We start from the raw sequence: 16,066 nt of genomic DNA on the forward strand, positions 1-16,066 counted from the left end.
CAGTCAGCCTTGTTCTGTAGGGAAGAGTGGATTCAGTCCCAAACTTTAGTAATAAATAGCAGCAATGGTGTCCCTAACCTACAAAAGAGCCCCAGACAGGTTGGGAGGGGGTCCTCAGTCACCTGAATGTTGGATTTCATGTTCTCATCAGCCTCATTAGCACTCATTAGTGCCAGCAGGTTGCTCTCAAATGCCCCACTCCCTTTGCAGAAAGGTTATGTCAGCCACCAATAAATTTACACACCTTAAACTAGAAACAAAGTTGGCAGCTTGATGCTTGTCTTGGATAAATGTTGCTGTGCAAGAATTCAGGAAATTCCAAGAAAAAATATAGGACTGTGTTCTAGCACTCTGGAAGGTCATAGAATACACTATGCACTTTTGGGGAGACAAGTTTATCATACGTGATTTATTTTATCATTTTGTGTCCTTTCTCTGTGCCACAGATATCTGCAAAAATCTGTTTTGTTGAGGCTTGCTCTCCTTTCCTTTGCAGAAATCCAGTTTCCTGATAGATAATGTGCTGAAGCTCCTGTTAGAATATCAACTATGATCCATGACTTTCAGAGAAAAAGTGTCAAGCTTTAGTCGTGTCTGAGTTCAGTGGAATGTGGAATAATTGCAGCTTTAAAAAGCCTACCACACTTTTTGAGTACAGGATTATCAAATGGGAACAGGGTTGAGAGCCAGCTGCCAGCACAACTGGCCTGGGACCTGCTGGCATCTCCTGAAGGAATGCCACCAGAGGCCTCCCAGCCTGACAGCCTCTTGCTGGCTTCATTTCTGTATTTCCTAAAATCCCAGACTTTGAAAATATCTAAGTTGAGCCATGAGCGGCTGAGAAACATTTTGATTTCTTTTCCTTGTCATTGCTGCTGAGACCTTCCAACTGAGCAAATGGTTATGCAAATTCTACAATCCTCCTTAAACTCTGGGTGCTTTATCTGTGTGCCAATAAATCAGTGTTTTAGCCCTGGACAGCTGGGAACACCTTACAGGTGCCCAGAGGACCTGGGTGCTGTCCCTGTCAGTGGACTCAGGGAAGTGAAGATGCACATTCCCTCACCACAAAGGTGATGCCCATGAGGAATCCTGGTCCCACTTCAGCTGTGGGAGCCCCTCAGCCACGTGTCTAAGCAGCAGCTGTTTCCAGAGGTGCAAAGAAAAGGACATGGAAAAATGACAAAGCTGCAGCAGTTGATGCTTCCAATCTGAACAGCACTGAGGGCAAGAAATTCTTTGGCAAAATCCAAGTTTTTTATGTGAAATTTGCCCCTTAACAGACCATCTCCATTCAGCTCAAAGGCAGGGATGTGCTTAAGGACTTTCTGACAGCACTTCACATCATTTTAATGTTATAATTTATTTTCATAGTACCTGAGAAACCCATTCTTCAAGTTGTACAATTGGAGAAAAAGATGTCACTCCCAAACTGCTGCAATTCAGTGTTTAAGTTCAGCAGGGCAGAAGAGGCAGAGGGCAACATACAAGGCAACACAGCAAGAATAACTCATCGTCTAAGTAAATAAAATTTCAAATGGCAAACTGGTATAGCAAGGAGATGATTTACCTGTAGGAATAGAGAAAATGAGAAGCAGCGCTGGGATTAAACAAACCTTGGGAGTTTCTGCTTCTCAGGCCATTAGCCACCACCACCTCTATTGGTCACATTGTTATGAGGGATGCACACAACATGTTTATGTCATTTTTCCTAATTTACTAATTTTCTAATTTAATAGCAGTATGTTGGCTGCTAGGAGATTGCAATGTAAGTGGTTTTTCTCTACTGAGGCTTCCCATGCTGTTGAATTAGCACCCTTATTTGCTGGTTTATGCAGGTATTAAAAAGAAATTGTTCATGGATTCTTTGCATTTAATCTGCCCTTTCATATTTAATGGTGCAGCCCACAGCATTGTTCAGACATGTAATACACTTAAAAATATCTTACCATAGCTGCTGAATATTTTGCAATGGAGAATCAGGAATTCTGAATGGAAAAAAATTTAAGATCTTCAATTCTTTGAATTCTATCAGTGAATTAATAGAACATTTTTTAAAAGCTGGAGAATATCACAAAGATCAGCGTGTTCAAAAAGAAAAAGAAAAAAAAAGAAATTTAGGTTGCTGATGTCTTTTTAATGTTTACTACAATTAAAAAATATTGAATTAACTCAGCAAGACTGAATTTGAGGCAATTAGAGATGTGAGACACCACTTGCTAGACTGATTGCACTGTGCTTGTATTTTAAACAGGAGAAATGTCCATTTTCCCAGAGCTATGAGAGGTCTGCTATCAAAGTCTGTGAAGCATTGCACTGCAGGAGCATTAGATTGATACTTCTAAAATTGAGTAAGATTGAATTAAAGCAGAGAGTTTGATAGTTTGGACTCCCTGTAGGAAACATCCTGCATTTCTTCCAGATAGAAATATTCAACCTGAAATCTTTTGTTTCAAATTTGTATTCTTTAACTTCTCAGATTTCTTCTCTACAGCTCCCAGAGTGGCTGCTATCTCAGTCTGTTTATGAAATACATAACCCTTTAAATGACACTCTTTCAGTCCAGTTTTCTCATCCTCCCAAAAAGTGTGTTCCCACCCCTGTAATTCATCCTGCTCCCCATGACATCCCAATAAACTAAGAGAAACTGCATGTCTCATTCAATTCTCTGAGATTTTGATGTATAAGGAATAGGTGAGCACAGGGTTACAGTTTTTCCCATTCTAGTTTATATCCTTTAAAAAAAAAAAAAAAAAAAAAAAAGACAAATTACTTGAAAGATTTTACCCACCTCTGTGCTGTTGCTATTGCCAAAATCTCCATCAGCGCAAGAATCTCTCACAGGGAGTTTGAACTTCCCTTTAATCTAATCCATTTAGAAAATGACTCACAATATATTGAATAAAGTGGAGAAAATTGATATCTTTTCATTAAGCTGACAAAGTCTTTTTCACTTCTGACATCTGTGAAATGTGTTCTCTATTTAAATTTTATTTATATCAATCTTCGCTGGTGGAAACGAGATTAAAACGGAATGCTCTGTACTTACAGGGAAAACTTTCCCATCCTGCAATGAGTGTCATACTGGCTTTGAAAATGAGCTGCTTATTCCTTGCAGGAACACAACACCTATGACCAGGAGGAACCACAATTTAATGTCTCCATTCCTTTGTATTCTATTTCTATATAAACAAAACGTGCCCACTTTATCACAGGCAAAAAGAGAGCTGTTGTGGCTTTATAATGGCAACTGCAGAAGCAATCTTGGAACATTTTAATACATAGCATGTTCCCTGTAAACTGTTGAAAAATGCATGATGATACTTTGCTCTGTTTCATATTTCAGGGTATTCCATAAAAATGAATTAAAGTTATCTGTTACTCTGTGAGAATGGTCTTATTGGTACATTGTTAAATATAATGTCTTTATACTTTTTGCCATATGGACTCTGTCATATTGTTAAAGCAATTTCCTAAATACAAATGCAGAAAAGTTAAGGAGAATTTTATCTGCAAAACAAAACAAAGAGAATTTGCATTTTCTCTACAGACAGGAGTAGCAAAAATAACAGAAGCAATTGCCTGTGGGTGTCTGGGCTGTGTGTGCTCATTTTCTCTGTCCATGTACTGTTAACCACCTGTAAAACAGCTTTGAGGAACTGAGTAGCTTCAGTTTAATGCAAGAACTTGAAGACTGAGAAATGTGACACATAATAAATTCAGGGGTTTCAACAGGCATCTTTAATCAAATGGATTGTGTATTTTTTACAAACTTTGTTTCACTCAAGAGGAGGGTGATTGAATAATTATTGTTTCCATGTTGATTTGATCTTTTAGGTGTAGATATATGAAGGTGTTCAGTGCATTTCTACTGCCCCTTAATAGAATATTTTGATGCTGAAATTCAAGGGGAGAACTTTTCGCCAGCCAGCTGCCTTCATGCATCAAAACTTTGTGTTCTAGAGGATGCACAGGAGCAAATCAGAGCACGGTCACTACCCTTGTGCAACCTCCAAAGGTTCTTGTGAACTTTGAAGGCTGAATCCAACCTAAACTGGAAGTTCCCTGCAGCTGCCTAAGGCTTTGGGCATTATGTTTGGGAACAAATATATTTTAAAATGCAATAGAATTGTATAAACATGATAAAATATAAGCTATTCTATTGCTTTTTCACTGTATTCTATCTGATCTTCAGATTTCTTATTTGTAGTTTATTTGTTTGGAGCCTATGCTTTGCAAATGCCATTTTAACCAAATTCTTTTTGTGTGTGTTAATCCATGCAGACTAAATACATCAAAAGTTAAATATTTTGATCAAAATTATTCCATGGCTTTGCAAACAAAGATTTTAGAAAAGCATTATTTAGGCTGAAAAAGAAACCTCAAGAATTTCCTGAAGAAAGTTGCTTTTGTTCCCAGCTCCATGGGTGATATGTTAAGAGTTAAACATTCTTATAAAAGAGACATTTTATTGAAAATAGTTTAGATATAAACAATCCCTTTTTTAACCTAGAAGGTCATGGAAAAAAAAAAAAAAAACCACTGAATTAAACACAAGCAAAGCAGGAATAGTCAAGGCCCTTCTGTTTCACATCCTTTTCCTTTCCCCAGGGGAAAGGGGATCTGTCTCAGTCAATTCAGCCTTGCATGGAGAAACTCCTGTGCTTGTGCATTCCCCGGACAGTGTGAAGAGCACAGTGAAAAACACTCCAGAATGCTACAGGTGTCTGATTCAGCATGATGTGAGCACTCACAGCCTGTGCTGCTGGTGATTAACTGGGATCTCTAATTCTCACCCAGGATGAGTGGTTTGGGTCACTGAGAAGCTCAGGTTCCTCAGGATCTGGGAATTCTTGAGTAAAAACCACCCTGAGGGGGAGCATCTTAATTTGAGCAATTTGACCCAACTGCTTCAGCTCATCTCAAAGTGACATAACCTAAACATAGAAAAGCTGAATTCTTTCCCTGAGGAAGGTTTCTCCCCTCCTCCTACAGGTGGGCCCAATCTCAAATGCTGCAAACTGTGATTCATTTTAAAGTGTTTTCCTCCCTCTTTGAACAGAGCTGGAGGTGTAAAACTTTGAAATCAAGTAGAACTCAAAGGATCAGCAGTACCAAGAAAGACAACTGGTCCTAAAGATTAAAAGGCTCTTAATAGAAGAGAAAACCTATAAACACAAGATTTCGAAAGTAATTTTCTTTGGGTTTTGGATGCCCCTGCCATGGTAAGGGGATGAGGACTAGACCACAGTGAGCTTTGTAGTGCTTCAGACTTAAAAAAGATTTTGCCTACATGCAGATTAGAAACAAAGGGGAGCTTTTCATCTGCAAATTTTCCACCATTATAAAAGGAGCCTGGTCTTCAGTCCAGGTGAGGGTGCTCACTGATGGCACTTGGCTGTAATTGCACTGTGATCATAAATCAATAATAATATGTATGTGTATACTAAAACCTGTACACCACTACATGAGTCAGTTGCCATTAGAGTTCAGCACTGACTCTGCATTTGATTATTTTTCAAGGTCAAGATCTGAATACTCGGGCTGCATTTAACAGCATTAAAAAGTAGTGAGATCATTTTAATTTCTATGAGCAGCATTGCCTCTCCATGCTGCCTCTCAGTCTGTATTCACCTCAAATCTCTCTTTTACAGGGTAAACTCCAGGCCAGGGCATTCAGGTTTGTGGGGTTTAGTACCTTGCACTGTAGGATCCTTCTCTGTGGTTATTTAATGCTACAGCACTGCTCCTAGTACATAACCATGATCATCACTTTTGATTCCATGTCACAGGATTCTTCTCACACATCCTGAGGATGCTCTGTTCTGATGATTGCTGTGCAGGCCAGTATTTAGCAGGATTTGGTTTTTCAGTTTGCCCACTGCACAGTCTATTATTAGAGCACAGATTCAGCCCTCTTGCTTTTTCATGCATAGCAAAGAGAGAGATTTTTTTCTCTGCTCTTAGCAGCATTAATGCTATCCTTCTGAAACAGGTGTGTGAGTAGCATCATTAAACTGCTTTGCCAGCACAGGTGTCAAGGGCTTTTTTTGTGTCTTGTATATATGGAGAAATGATATATTATGTGATAAAAATCAGATATATGCTGTGGGAAGAACCAAGAAAGACAACACTGAGAGCTATATGATCCTTGTAGGGCCCCTCAAACTGAAATATTCTATTCAATTTTATATTGAAGAATTTAATTATAAGCTCTGTAATGTCCTTAAATCAATGCATGCACAACAGGGCATTTCCAGAGCTGAATGCCAGTCAGCTGGTGTGTGTATATATTAATATATAAATGTATAAGACAGCTGCTTCAAAGGTATTTTGTGGGCTTGAAGCAGCCATGAGGGATGATATGAATGGGTTAAGCATCTCTCTTTGAGTGACTGTGCAGAAAGCTTTGACAGGCTTCCTGAGTGCAACCATGAAATTAATTCTTGCCAGAGAAAGCAAGCCACAGAAAGAGCCACTCATGAGCCAACTTGTCACACTTGCAAGGTTAGCTAAAGTTTATCAAAATCCCCAGACAAAAAATGTCATTAAGATACAGCTAAGGATATAGTCAGATACCAATTCCCAGGCAAGAAACTTCATTAAGGTACATTCAAGGTTGTAAACATATGTGCCAATTAAATTCAAACAACTGGGTCCAAACCCTGTAATTATTTACAATGTTAAATATTTGGAAATTAAAAGTTACTTTTAGAGATAATATGGTTTCTATAAAATTCATAATTGTGTTTCAACAAGCAGCTTCTGCTGCAGAGTTACCTTACCCTCTGTTTCTAGTTGTGATGGCATATTGGGAAAGCCAAAAGTCTTCATGGCTTCAAGTAATTCTGGATAGATTTTTGGTAAAAAAAATCCAGCTGTAGGTCCTGATAGCAAAGCAGACATAGTTTTATGTGGAGTACATTGAACCAGAAGTCCTGAAGAATATTCTGAGGACAATCTCTTCAGACTTGCCTTGTTCTTGTACACACCTGTGAAAATCAGATTGGCACTCAGGGACAGGGGCTGTGAGTATGGATGGTCCTTTGGTCTGCAGCAGAATTTTTGCCATCACAGCATTCCCTGCAGCCACAGCACAGGAGCAGACAGGATCTCCTGTGTGAGGAGGCTGTGGCAAGCAGTGCACTGTCTTAGGCAGCAGAGGATGCCAAACAAGTAATTAAATGTGAAATCCTTGCAGCTAAACTCCAATTGAAGGGACACTCTGCCTTTTAACTGCAGTGTTAGACCCTTGAGATATTATTTAATTAGATTTGGTCATTGTAACACAGTTGTGAACATTGTCTTTTCTCTTTTAGCTTCTATAGTGATTGGGAAGTGGTGGTGTGAGATGGAGCCCTGCCTAGAAGGAGAGGAATGTAAGACATTGCCTGATAATTCTGGATGGATGTGTGCAACTGGCAATAAAATCAAGACCACCAGAGTAAGTTTCCTTTCTGTCTGCACCCAGGAGGTCTTAACAGGAAAGGGAATCACTAATGACTGCTCACCCATGTCTTTCCCATCATCATGCCTGCTGGAAAAGCCTTAAAGACCATTGTCATGATCACCCAGTGCTTCTGGCCATAACTGGGTGAAAATTTAGATGGATCAGGCTGGTCAGCTGGGTCCAGGCTTGGCAATCAGCATGTTGAATTACCAGGTCACTTTCTTACAGACACTGTCACCTCCAAATGCCCCTAATGCACATCCCTGAGTCCCTTTCTGGTGGCTAAAGGGAAGAACATCATCTCAGAGGGATCTGCTGGATCCTAAACCCATTCCTCGGCTGTTCCAGGCCACATCTGGGTTAGCACATCTGTACAAGGGCTTTGGAGCAGAGGACTCAGCTCTCTGTTGGCACTGCAGCTCTCACTTCAGAGCAGCTCCAGCCCCATGAACTCATCAGTGACAGCTCTTGAGATGCTGCAGGGTCAGGTAGCACAGGCCAACAGGTGACAACAGCTTTCACCACATTGTGCCAGGAACAGGCAGAGAGGGAGGGTGTGAATGAGCTGCCTAAACTCCCACTATGGGATTACCTTGGGAATAAAAGTGTTTTTTCAGGAATAGACTCTAGCTTTTCTTCTGCATTGTGTGATTGTTTCACAACCATTGTCTTCAAACTGTCACCTATACCTGTATTCAAAAATTTTAATTACTAATTTTCATATCACAATTGAAATTTTTTCCAAGAAAATTACACAATTGTCAACTCAAAATGCTTTTATAAATATGTAGATTTTAATTTTCTGTGAATTGGAAAATGACTTTTGAAATCTGCTAAGTGAAAAAGAGCAAATTTTCAAGATTTTTTCCCTGTTTGATAAGAAATTCTACATACTGATGCCCAGATGCTAATTCACAGGATGTGCAGCATAGTGTTGTGATTTCCTGACTTTTTTTTCCTTTCTCTCCAATCCTAACTCCAGTCATTTTTCATGCCTTCTAGGCCTCCTGTTGAAGGAGGAGATTTTACCCTAATTGATCCCTTTGGCACCTGAATCCTTTTCTTTCCCTCCACAGGACCTACCCCAGGATGAATTATTTGTATTGCAATCCTCATTTCTGGAGCAGAGCCTTCTGCCACACCAACACATTAAATTATCAGGACACCTACTGACTTAGGAGGTTTTCTTTGTAGGAAGCAGTCAGTGGCCCCCAAAAACAAGATCCATGTGGTCTCTGTCACCTCCTAGAGAAAAGGAGGAAGGAAGGAAGGAAGGAAGGAAGGAAGGAAGGAAGGAAGGAAGGAAGGAAGGAAGGAAGGAAGGAAGGAAGGAAGGAAGGAAGGAAGGAAGGAAGGAAGGAAGGAAGGAAGGAAGGAAGGAAGGAAGGAAGGAAGGAAGGAAGGAAGGAAGGAAGGAAGGAAGGAAGGAAGGAAGGAAGGAAGGAAGGAAGGAAGGAAGGAAGGAAGGAAGGAAGGAAGGAAGGAAGGAAGGAAGGAAGGAAGGAAGGAAGGAAGGAAGGAAGGAAGGAAGGAAGGAAGGAAGGAAGGAAGGAAGGAAAAGGAAGGAAGGAAGGAAGGAAGGAAGGAAGGAAGGAAGGAAGGAAGGAAGGAAGGAAGGAAGGAAGGAAGGAAGGAAGGAAGGAAGGAAGGAAGGAAGGAAGGAAGGAAGGAAGGAACTGGGTTTCCCTGACTCAGTTTCTCTTTCTTGGTGCTGTTCCTGCAAATCTCCCTGTGCCCACTGCTGATTTCTTCCACTGCAGCACCACTGGAAAGCTATTTCCTAATAAATGTGCCTTGCAGTTAAATTAAAAAATCCATGGCCACAAATTCACTACGTGTCCTTTCCAGTGAGGAAAGTGGGGAGTTAAAATGGAAGAAAGTGATGTAGAACTAAGAAACAGCATGAAGTATCTTATACAATAATTCAGCCCTTCTGCAATCTGTCTACAAGTTATATAATTGAGGAATTACATTTTATTTCTTCACTGAAGCTGTCCTTCTCTTAACTCCCCCAGTCCTCATCATATAAACTGGTTTAAGGCAATGGAAGTGATTGCTAGAAATTTAGGAGGTTCATTAATATGCAGATGTATGGTCCAATCTATTCAGTATGCATTATTGTATTTCATTTGAATTAAATACTTGCAGAGTGAGTGCTCATAACTGAAAAAATATTTCTTCATTTACCCACAGGAGTTATTTTAATTAGCTTGTGAGGGGAGTACCTTATGGTGCTGCTTCCAGTAGAATTTTGCTTTGTTGCTGTAAAATATCATTACAGAACCCAATTGACAAAGGCAACATGACATGATGTGCTCAGCAACTGTCTCTTGCATTTTCTAAGGAGAAATTCTGCTTCTTAGTCCCTGGAACTTTGCTCCAATCCCTATCACTGTGTCAACTGTAGAACATAAATATAAAATAATGAAAGCAATCAGATCCTGAAACAGGCTTTTTTTTTTTTTTTTTTTCTCCCATTTTGTTTTGCCATTTCAGACAGCAGCAGAGAACGAGATTACAATGTAATCTGCCCTGACCACAATCCAGCTTCCAAGACTGGGCCATGTGTGTCTAATTTGAGTAGTTAAGGAAGTTAAGAAAGCAGAAGAAACAAGACAAATCAGTCAACATGCAGCTCTCTCTGTGGTGATGAGGCAGAGGGCTACAGCCAGTCTCCATAGGCTGTAAACTGTTTTAATGAAGGCTTTTCCTTACACTAAACACATTTATATTAGCTGCTGTCCTGACCAGGAAAACATTCCCATTTACGACTCTTGGGATTAAGGTACCCATTAGTACATTCTTCCAGACCCACAGTAAATTAAATCACTTATAAGCATATGTGTATGTTTATATATATATACATATATGTATGTTTTTAAATATATACATATATATATATATATATTTATATTTCTGAATACATGGATATATGCAATATATATAATTTTCTAGCCTAGTGTATAACTTCAATTCGGTCTCACGTGTGATCAATATTGATTAATGTCAGAAAGAGGTGGACAACAGACTCAGTGAAGTCTTTACCAGCATATTCTTCATTGCTTCCTTTTTATGTATTTATTTCTGTGTTTAGCCCTTTAGCATAGTTCACTAATTAAGTGTTTAAAGCCAAAGTTCTAAAGCTCACAGCTTCCTTAAATTGATTTGTTTTCTATTGATGGTCAGGCAAGTTACAAACACTGGAAGGAAATAATATTGTCATTCAATTTTTGGAGCAGTTTCAGAGTTCATTTAATCCCTTGTCACTCCTTCTTTTTTTTTTTTTTTTTTTATTTATTTAACAACTTTCAGTGCTTTCCTTAAAAATGTGGGGCCCTTGGAGCTGTGCTAGGACCTGCTGGAGGTCCCCTTGCCACTTTCAGCACAGCACCAGTGGAAATAGAAGAGCAGCATCTCGGGCTGGATGTTGCTGATATTCTGGAGCATGGAAATTAATGTGTTGGTCAGCTGGGAATGGGCAGAGGAGCCCAGCTCAAAGCCTCTCTCCAGTTTCTCAGCCTGTGCCTTGTGCTGCAGCCTGGTTTGATCAGTTTTAACCAGTTTTAACAAGCTTTGACCCATCTGAACTGGTTCTGAGCAGTTTGAACTGGTTTTGATAGGTTTGATTTGTTTTGAACTGATTTAAACTGATGTCTACCATTTTTATCCTGTTTGGACCAGTTTAATCTGATTTGAAGTTTAAACCATTTGTTTCAGGTTTAACTGATGGGATTCAGTGTCATTCAATTTGAGCTGTCTGGATCTCATGTAAATCTCTCTTGCTCTAATATTTACTGCTGTGTTTAATAATTTATAATTAGATATAATAATTTATACTTAGGTAAGAATCTGTAGCCCTGATTTAATTCCAAGCCTGACCATATTCAAATCAATGTGAGTTTCATTGCTGACCCAGTTGCCTGGCCAAGGGCTGAACCCCTCATGGTGTTCATATGGGTGAACCAGAACAGCAAAAGCATAACAAAAGCATTTCCTTGAGAGCACTATTTCTGCTGTTGGACAGTTGTTCTTATTTCAGCATGCTGAAAGAACTCCTGGGCACTGGTGTTTGCCCTTGCAGCATTAGTGCAGCACTCAGATCAGTGGTGGTGGTCACAAGGAGGTTTTGTGTTATCTCACACAGGGTGAGTAGATGGAGTAGCTGCTATGGCCCTGCCCTCTGGGGAAGTGGGTTGGAGGGTTCCCAACAAACCTCAAAGGTGGATGGATGCTCCTGCCTGTCTTGTCCAGCACAAGTCACTGGAATCACTCTGGGAAGGGGAGGTGGAAGGCTGGGGTGAATCTGTCCTGGCTTGTCCTTCTTGCTTGAAGGGCTCCTACAAGGAAAATGGAGAGAAACTCTTATAAAGAGCATTAGGAGACAGCATGAGGGAGAATGGCTTCAGACTGACTGACAGGAGGTTTAGATTGGATTTAGGAAGGAATTCTTCCCTGTAAGCGTGGTGAGACCCTGGCACAGGTTACCCAGAAAAGCTGTGTCTGCCTCACCCCAGGAAGTGTCCAAGGCCAGGTTGGACAGAGCTTGGAGCAACCTGGAGTAGTGGAAGGCGTCCCTGCCAAACCAAGACATTCTGTGATGTCCAGCACCACCAGCCCAGGTGGTTAAAGCACATCCAGTCTCTCCCAAGGCAGGGGCAGGATCTTGCTCAGGATCTGTTTCTTGCATATTTTTACACCCCTGCAGTGCTAAAAGACACACACCCCTCTGGTATTGCATTCAAACTCAGCTATATCAATCAGCTATATCCCACAGAGCCTTTCTTTTCCAAAAGACTATATTTAAAAAATAACATATTATGCATAACTGACTCTTTCCCATTTTCTCACTGCAGATCCACCCAAGGACTTAACAGAGCGCCCACGTCTGCACGGAGACAGTGAAAGCCCTGCTGATTTATGAGGACAAAGTATTGAAAGTTTAAAACCATCTCAGCATTTCCAAGCCAAATGGATTTCTTATTTGCACTTTGACTGTTTACCAGACAACAACAGTGGCTTTACCGTGTGAAAGAAAGGATTCGGTGGAAATAATGGCCCTGATTTTTGACAATTGAAAATAAAAAATGAAGAAAGTGATTCCTTTGCTAAAGTTTCTGAGATTGCAAAGTACAAGCAACAGTATAAGTTTGGATCTACGATTTACTTTATACCAGTTAAAGTATATATATATATAGAAATATATATATATTAATATATGATATTTTGAAATAAAAGCCTCACTCTTCAAGAAATTGAATAGTTCCACACTTTGCTGCAGCTGCTGTATTTTTTTTTCCTTTTTTGCAATGGTCTGGAAGTTCCCTACCTGTTTGAGAGAGAAATGTGGCAGTGAAGAGGCAAAGCAAACCTGCTGTGGTACAAGGACGCCTAAGAGCTACACGAATCCTACCGATGCAGCATCCAGAGCTTCCTGTTCCCTTCGGCAGAATTTTGAGGGCATTTGTTGTTCCACTTTGTGTTCTGGAGGCTTTTCCCCTTGTGCAATACTAGCATGCTGGCTTTGCTTCATTAACCATACTTGATTGATATATAACGATGATAATTCTATCCTCCTCCAGGAAAATATTTTTAGAGCTGTTAGATATTCCATGAAGATGAGATGGACAACTACTGAGTGAAGTACAGTATGTATTAAAAGTTTATTTGGCAGAGTTTGGTAGACTGTGAGCTCCCTTCTTATTAAAGATGTACTGTACATACAATGTCTTCAGACTTTGTATAGCTCCTAGAGACTCCAGTAAAAACCCAGTAAGCACCTCCAAAGCTTTGCATTGTTGGCTCACTCATTCTTTGAAACAACAACAAAGCTATTTCCTTCCAGACTGGTATGTGAGGGGAGTTTTTCATATGGTTTGGTGTTTCAGGAGCCCTTTTGCAGTTGGTGAACAGACACCTCAGCTTAAGCATGCCTCTGTGGACCCCTGGCTGTGTGTTCTTACCCCACAGCACACATGGGAGAACTGCCTAAATTTAGGTTTCCCTCATTGCAGGCCAGGCTAATTCTCCTTAGAGCATTTGCCACCTGCTAAAAGCGTTCACATGAGCAATTCCATGGCATAGCAAATGCCCAGCAGTTTGTGGCAAGCACAAGCTTGTGGCTGATCCCTTCACTTTCAGAATAGTTTCCTTCAGTTTATTTTCAATCTGTTTCTTGCTATGGTGAGTTCACCTGAGCTGAGATGTTCCTCAGCAAGGATGTGTCCACTGAGACCTTGACCCAGTCACTGCTGAACTCCCATTTCTGGCTGAGCTGTAGCTGTTCACCAGGCAGTCTGGCCCTGGCGTTGCTGAGGAAAGATCAAATGTGAGGGCTGAAATGTGAGAGCCTAGTTCACATTCCCAGGCACTTTTGTGAGCAATCCAATTAATTTCAGGGGGTTTATTGGTGTGGAAAAGTGTCTTGCTGTCACGCATAAGTCTGCACAATCTACGCTTCAGTCTGCCTAATGCTACCAAATGAAGGAGGAATAGGGAATTGTAAAACTAGTTCTGTTCAGTCCAGCTTCATCCCTTTAATATTTCCAATTTCCTTTCAGCCTGCTTACCTGTCTCTCACAGGATGCCTTTGGCCATGCTGATCACTTTTAATCCAATGCAGAGGAAGTGCTGCACTTCCCATCCTAGATTTGGTTGAAATTCTCCCACTGAGTCTCTTTCTCCTTCAGGGTAACCACTTCAATCCTGATGCTTCAAGAGGCAGAAATTGTCACCGTAATTACAGTGCAGATTAAAGCAGCTACATGACGTGTCACGCCATATTCCATGCTGGCTTTCCGTGCTGGCTTTCCATGCTGATCTTTTCCCAGTGCTCACAGTGGAAATGGATAAGCTGTTTCCAAGTACTTCTATTATCCCCCTTCAAAAATATGAGTGAAGAGTACCCAGGGAAGAAACAGATGCCCCAGAAAGTGATAGAATCACTGTCCATGGAATGTTCAAGAAGAGGCCTCAATGTGGCACTTGGGGACACGATTTAGTGGTGAAGATGGCAGTGGGAGGTTAACAGTTGGACTTGATGAGTTTAGAGGTCATTTCCAGCATTAAGAATTCTGGTTCTGTGCACAGAAAGGAGCGTGAGCCTCACCATCACTTGTGAGTGATGGTGATCCTTGCACATGGAGACCACCCTCCCTGGTGGCTCAGCTGGACAGGCTGGGTGTTTTCTGGGGACAGTCACCTGTCCAAACAGAAGATACCTGGACCCTACTTGTATTTTAGATGTAGTCTGCCATGGCCATGTGTCAGGTACCATCATCTCAGTTCAGAGGGGAACACTGCCTGCCTTCCTGCTTACCCCCAAATGGATTATAAAGTCAGCTCTGGGCTCAGCTGCCACTAGTAAAGAGAAACGCCTCCAAAATAAACCCCTAGAATTTCTGAGTTTTACTCAAACTCTTTATAAACCCCAAGACCTCCTCAAGCACCCCTTGGTGCACTAGGAGATAGACCATCAGGTAAGTCCATTCAAAGCCAGGACATGTTGTCACCCTTGTACCAGCTGGAACTGATGCACACAAAGCTCAACAGCCTCCCACAATCATACTGGGGAGCTATGGAAAATCCAGCAGAAAATGAACTTTGGTTTCCTTATTCCCAGCCTAGTGATGCTCTGTTTGAGGAGCCCCACAAACAGAGCCATGTGTGGCCTCTGGTACCCTTTGCCAAAGCCCCAGGTGTCCCCACTGGGAGGTTTTTACCCCCCAGCAGAGCTGCTGCCGTGGCTCATCCTGTGAGCAGATAACGCCGCTGTGCTGTGCCTATGAAATATGCCTGTTGAGATTGGGAAATATTAGACTTGCTAAAATGTCAGAAGGAAATGTTGTCATTACCACAGGAAAGTTTCTTTGAGATGTTTATGAATTTTTCTTTGCCAGTAGGCAGCCTCCAATGCCACCCCACCAAATTCAGTAAACATCTGCGTCTCTTTGAAGTCGCCGCAAAAATCCGCTCGTGAAGCGCGGCATCGAGAAATTGCTGTTTTAATTAAAATGTTTTAGAGGGCAATTAAGGCCTTTGCAAAAATAATGACTGATAGAACATGAAGTCCAATTAAGAGTCAGATGCAACTAACCTTCGTTGTTTCAGGGAACCAAGTTGAAAACAATAATAAAAAAGAATTCAAGAAGCCTAGAGTCACAAATATTCTGCATTTCAGGGATACTCACAGTAGCAGTGTGTGTAGCAGGAAGATGTCAGAGCTACTTATCCTGGCCAATGGAGAGCAGATGTCTGTCAGTGGTGGAGTGAATGGTCCTCATATCCCATGGGAAAGTGACAGTCATGCCATTCTCTGCATAGTGTTAAAAGGTTTATGTTAACAGAGGAGAAAATGAAAGTTCCTGCTTTTTGGCAGAAGTCTAGACAGAGACACTTCAGGAAATTAAAAAAAAAAAAAAAAGGAGAAAGAATATTTGTAAATGCATCAAAGATAAATTTAGATTTATGTCAGTGTTTCTTCAGATGTGTGAAATCAAGTTCTGTAAATCTAAAATGTACAAGTTGGAAAAAAAATGCCAAAAAAAAAAGGTAGCTGCCATCTGCCTATTAATTCAGAAAACTTAGATTCTGTGCTTCTGTCCAAAAATCTCTGCTAAT

The 16,066-nt window shown here is 40.8% G+C and overlaps 1 protein-coding gene across 2 annotated transcripts in view; it reads left to right on the forward strand.

Annotated features, from left to right (window-relative positions):
- TAFA1 (TAFA chemokine like family member 1) overlaps positions 1-13,416 on the forward strand; it is a 216,081-nt gene extending 202,665 nt beyond the window's left edge. For both annotated transcript variants that reach the window (XM_058813033.1, XM_058813034.1), the window contains 2 exons: positions 7,320-7,444; positions 12,304-13,416. In XM_058813033.1, the coding sequence (XP_058669016.1) occupies positions 7,320-7,444; positions 12,304-12,321 (143 nt within the window). In that variant the 3' untranslated portion in view covers positions 12,322-13,416. The remainder of the gene's footprint in view (positions 1-7,319; positions 7,445-12,303) is intronic.
- Positions 13,417-16,066: the final 2,650 nt, after the last annotated feature.

Source organism: Ammospiza caudacuta, chromosome 12 (assembly GCF_027887145.1).
Source record: "Ammospiza caudacuta isolate bAmmCau1 chromosome 12, bAmmCau1.pri, whole genome shotgun sequence".
Taxonomy (NCBI): domain Eukaryota; kingdom Metazoa; phylum Chordata; class Aves; order Passeriformes; family Passerellidae; genus Ammospiza; species Ammospiza caudacuta.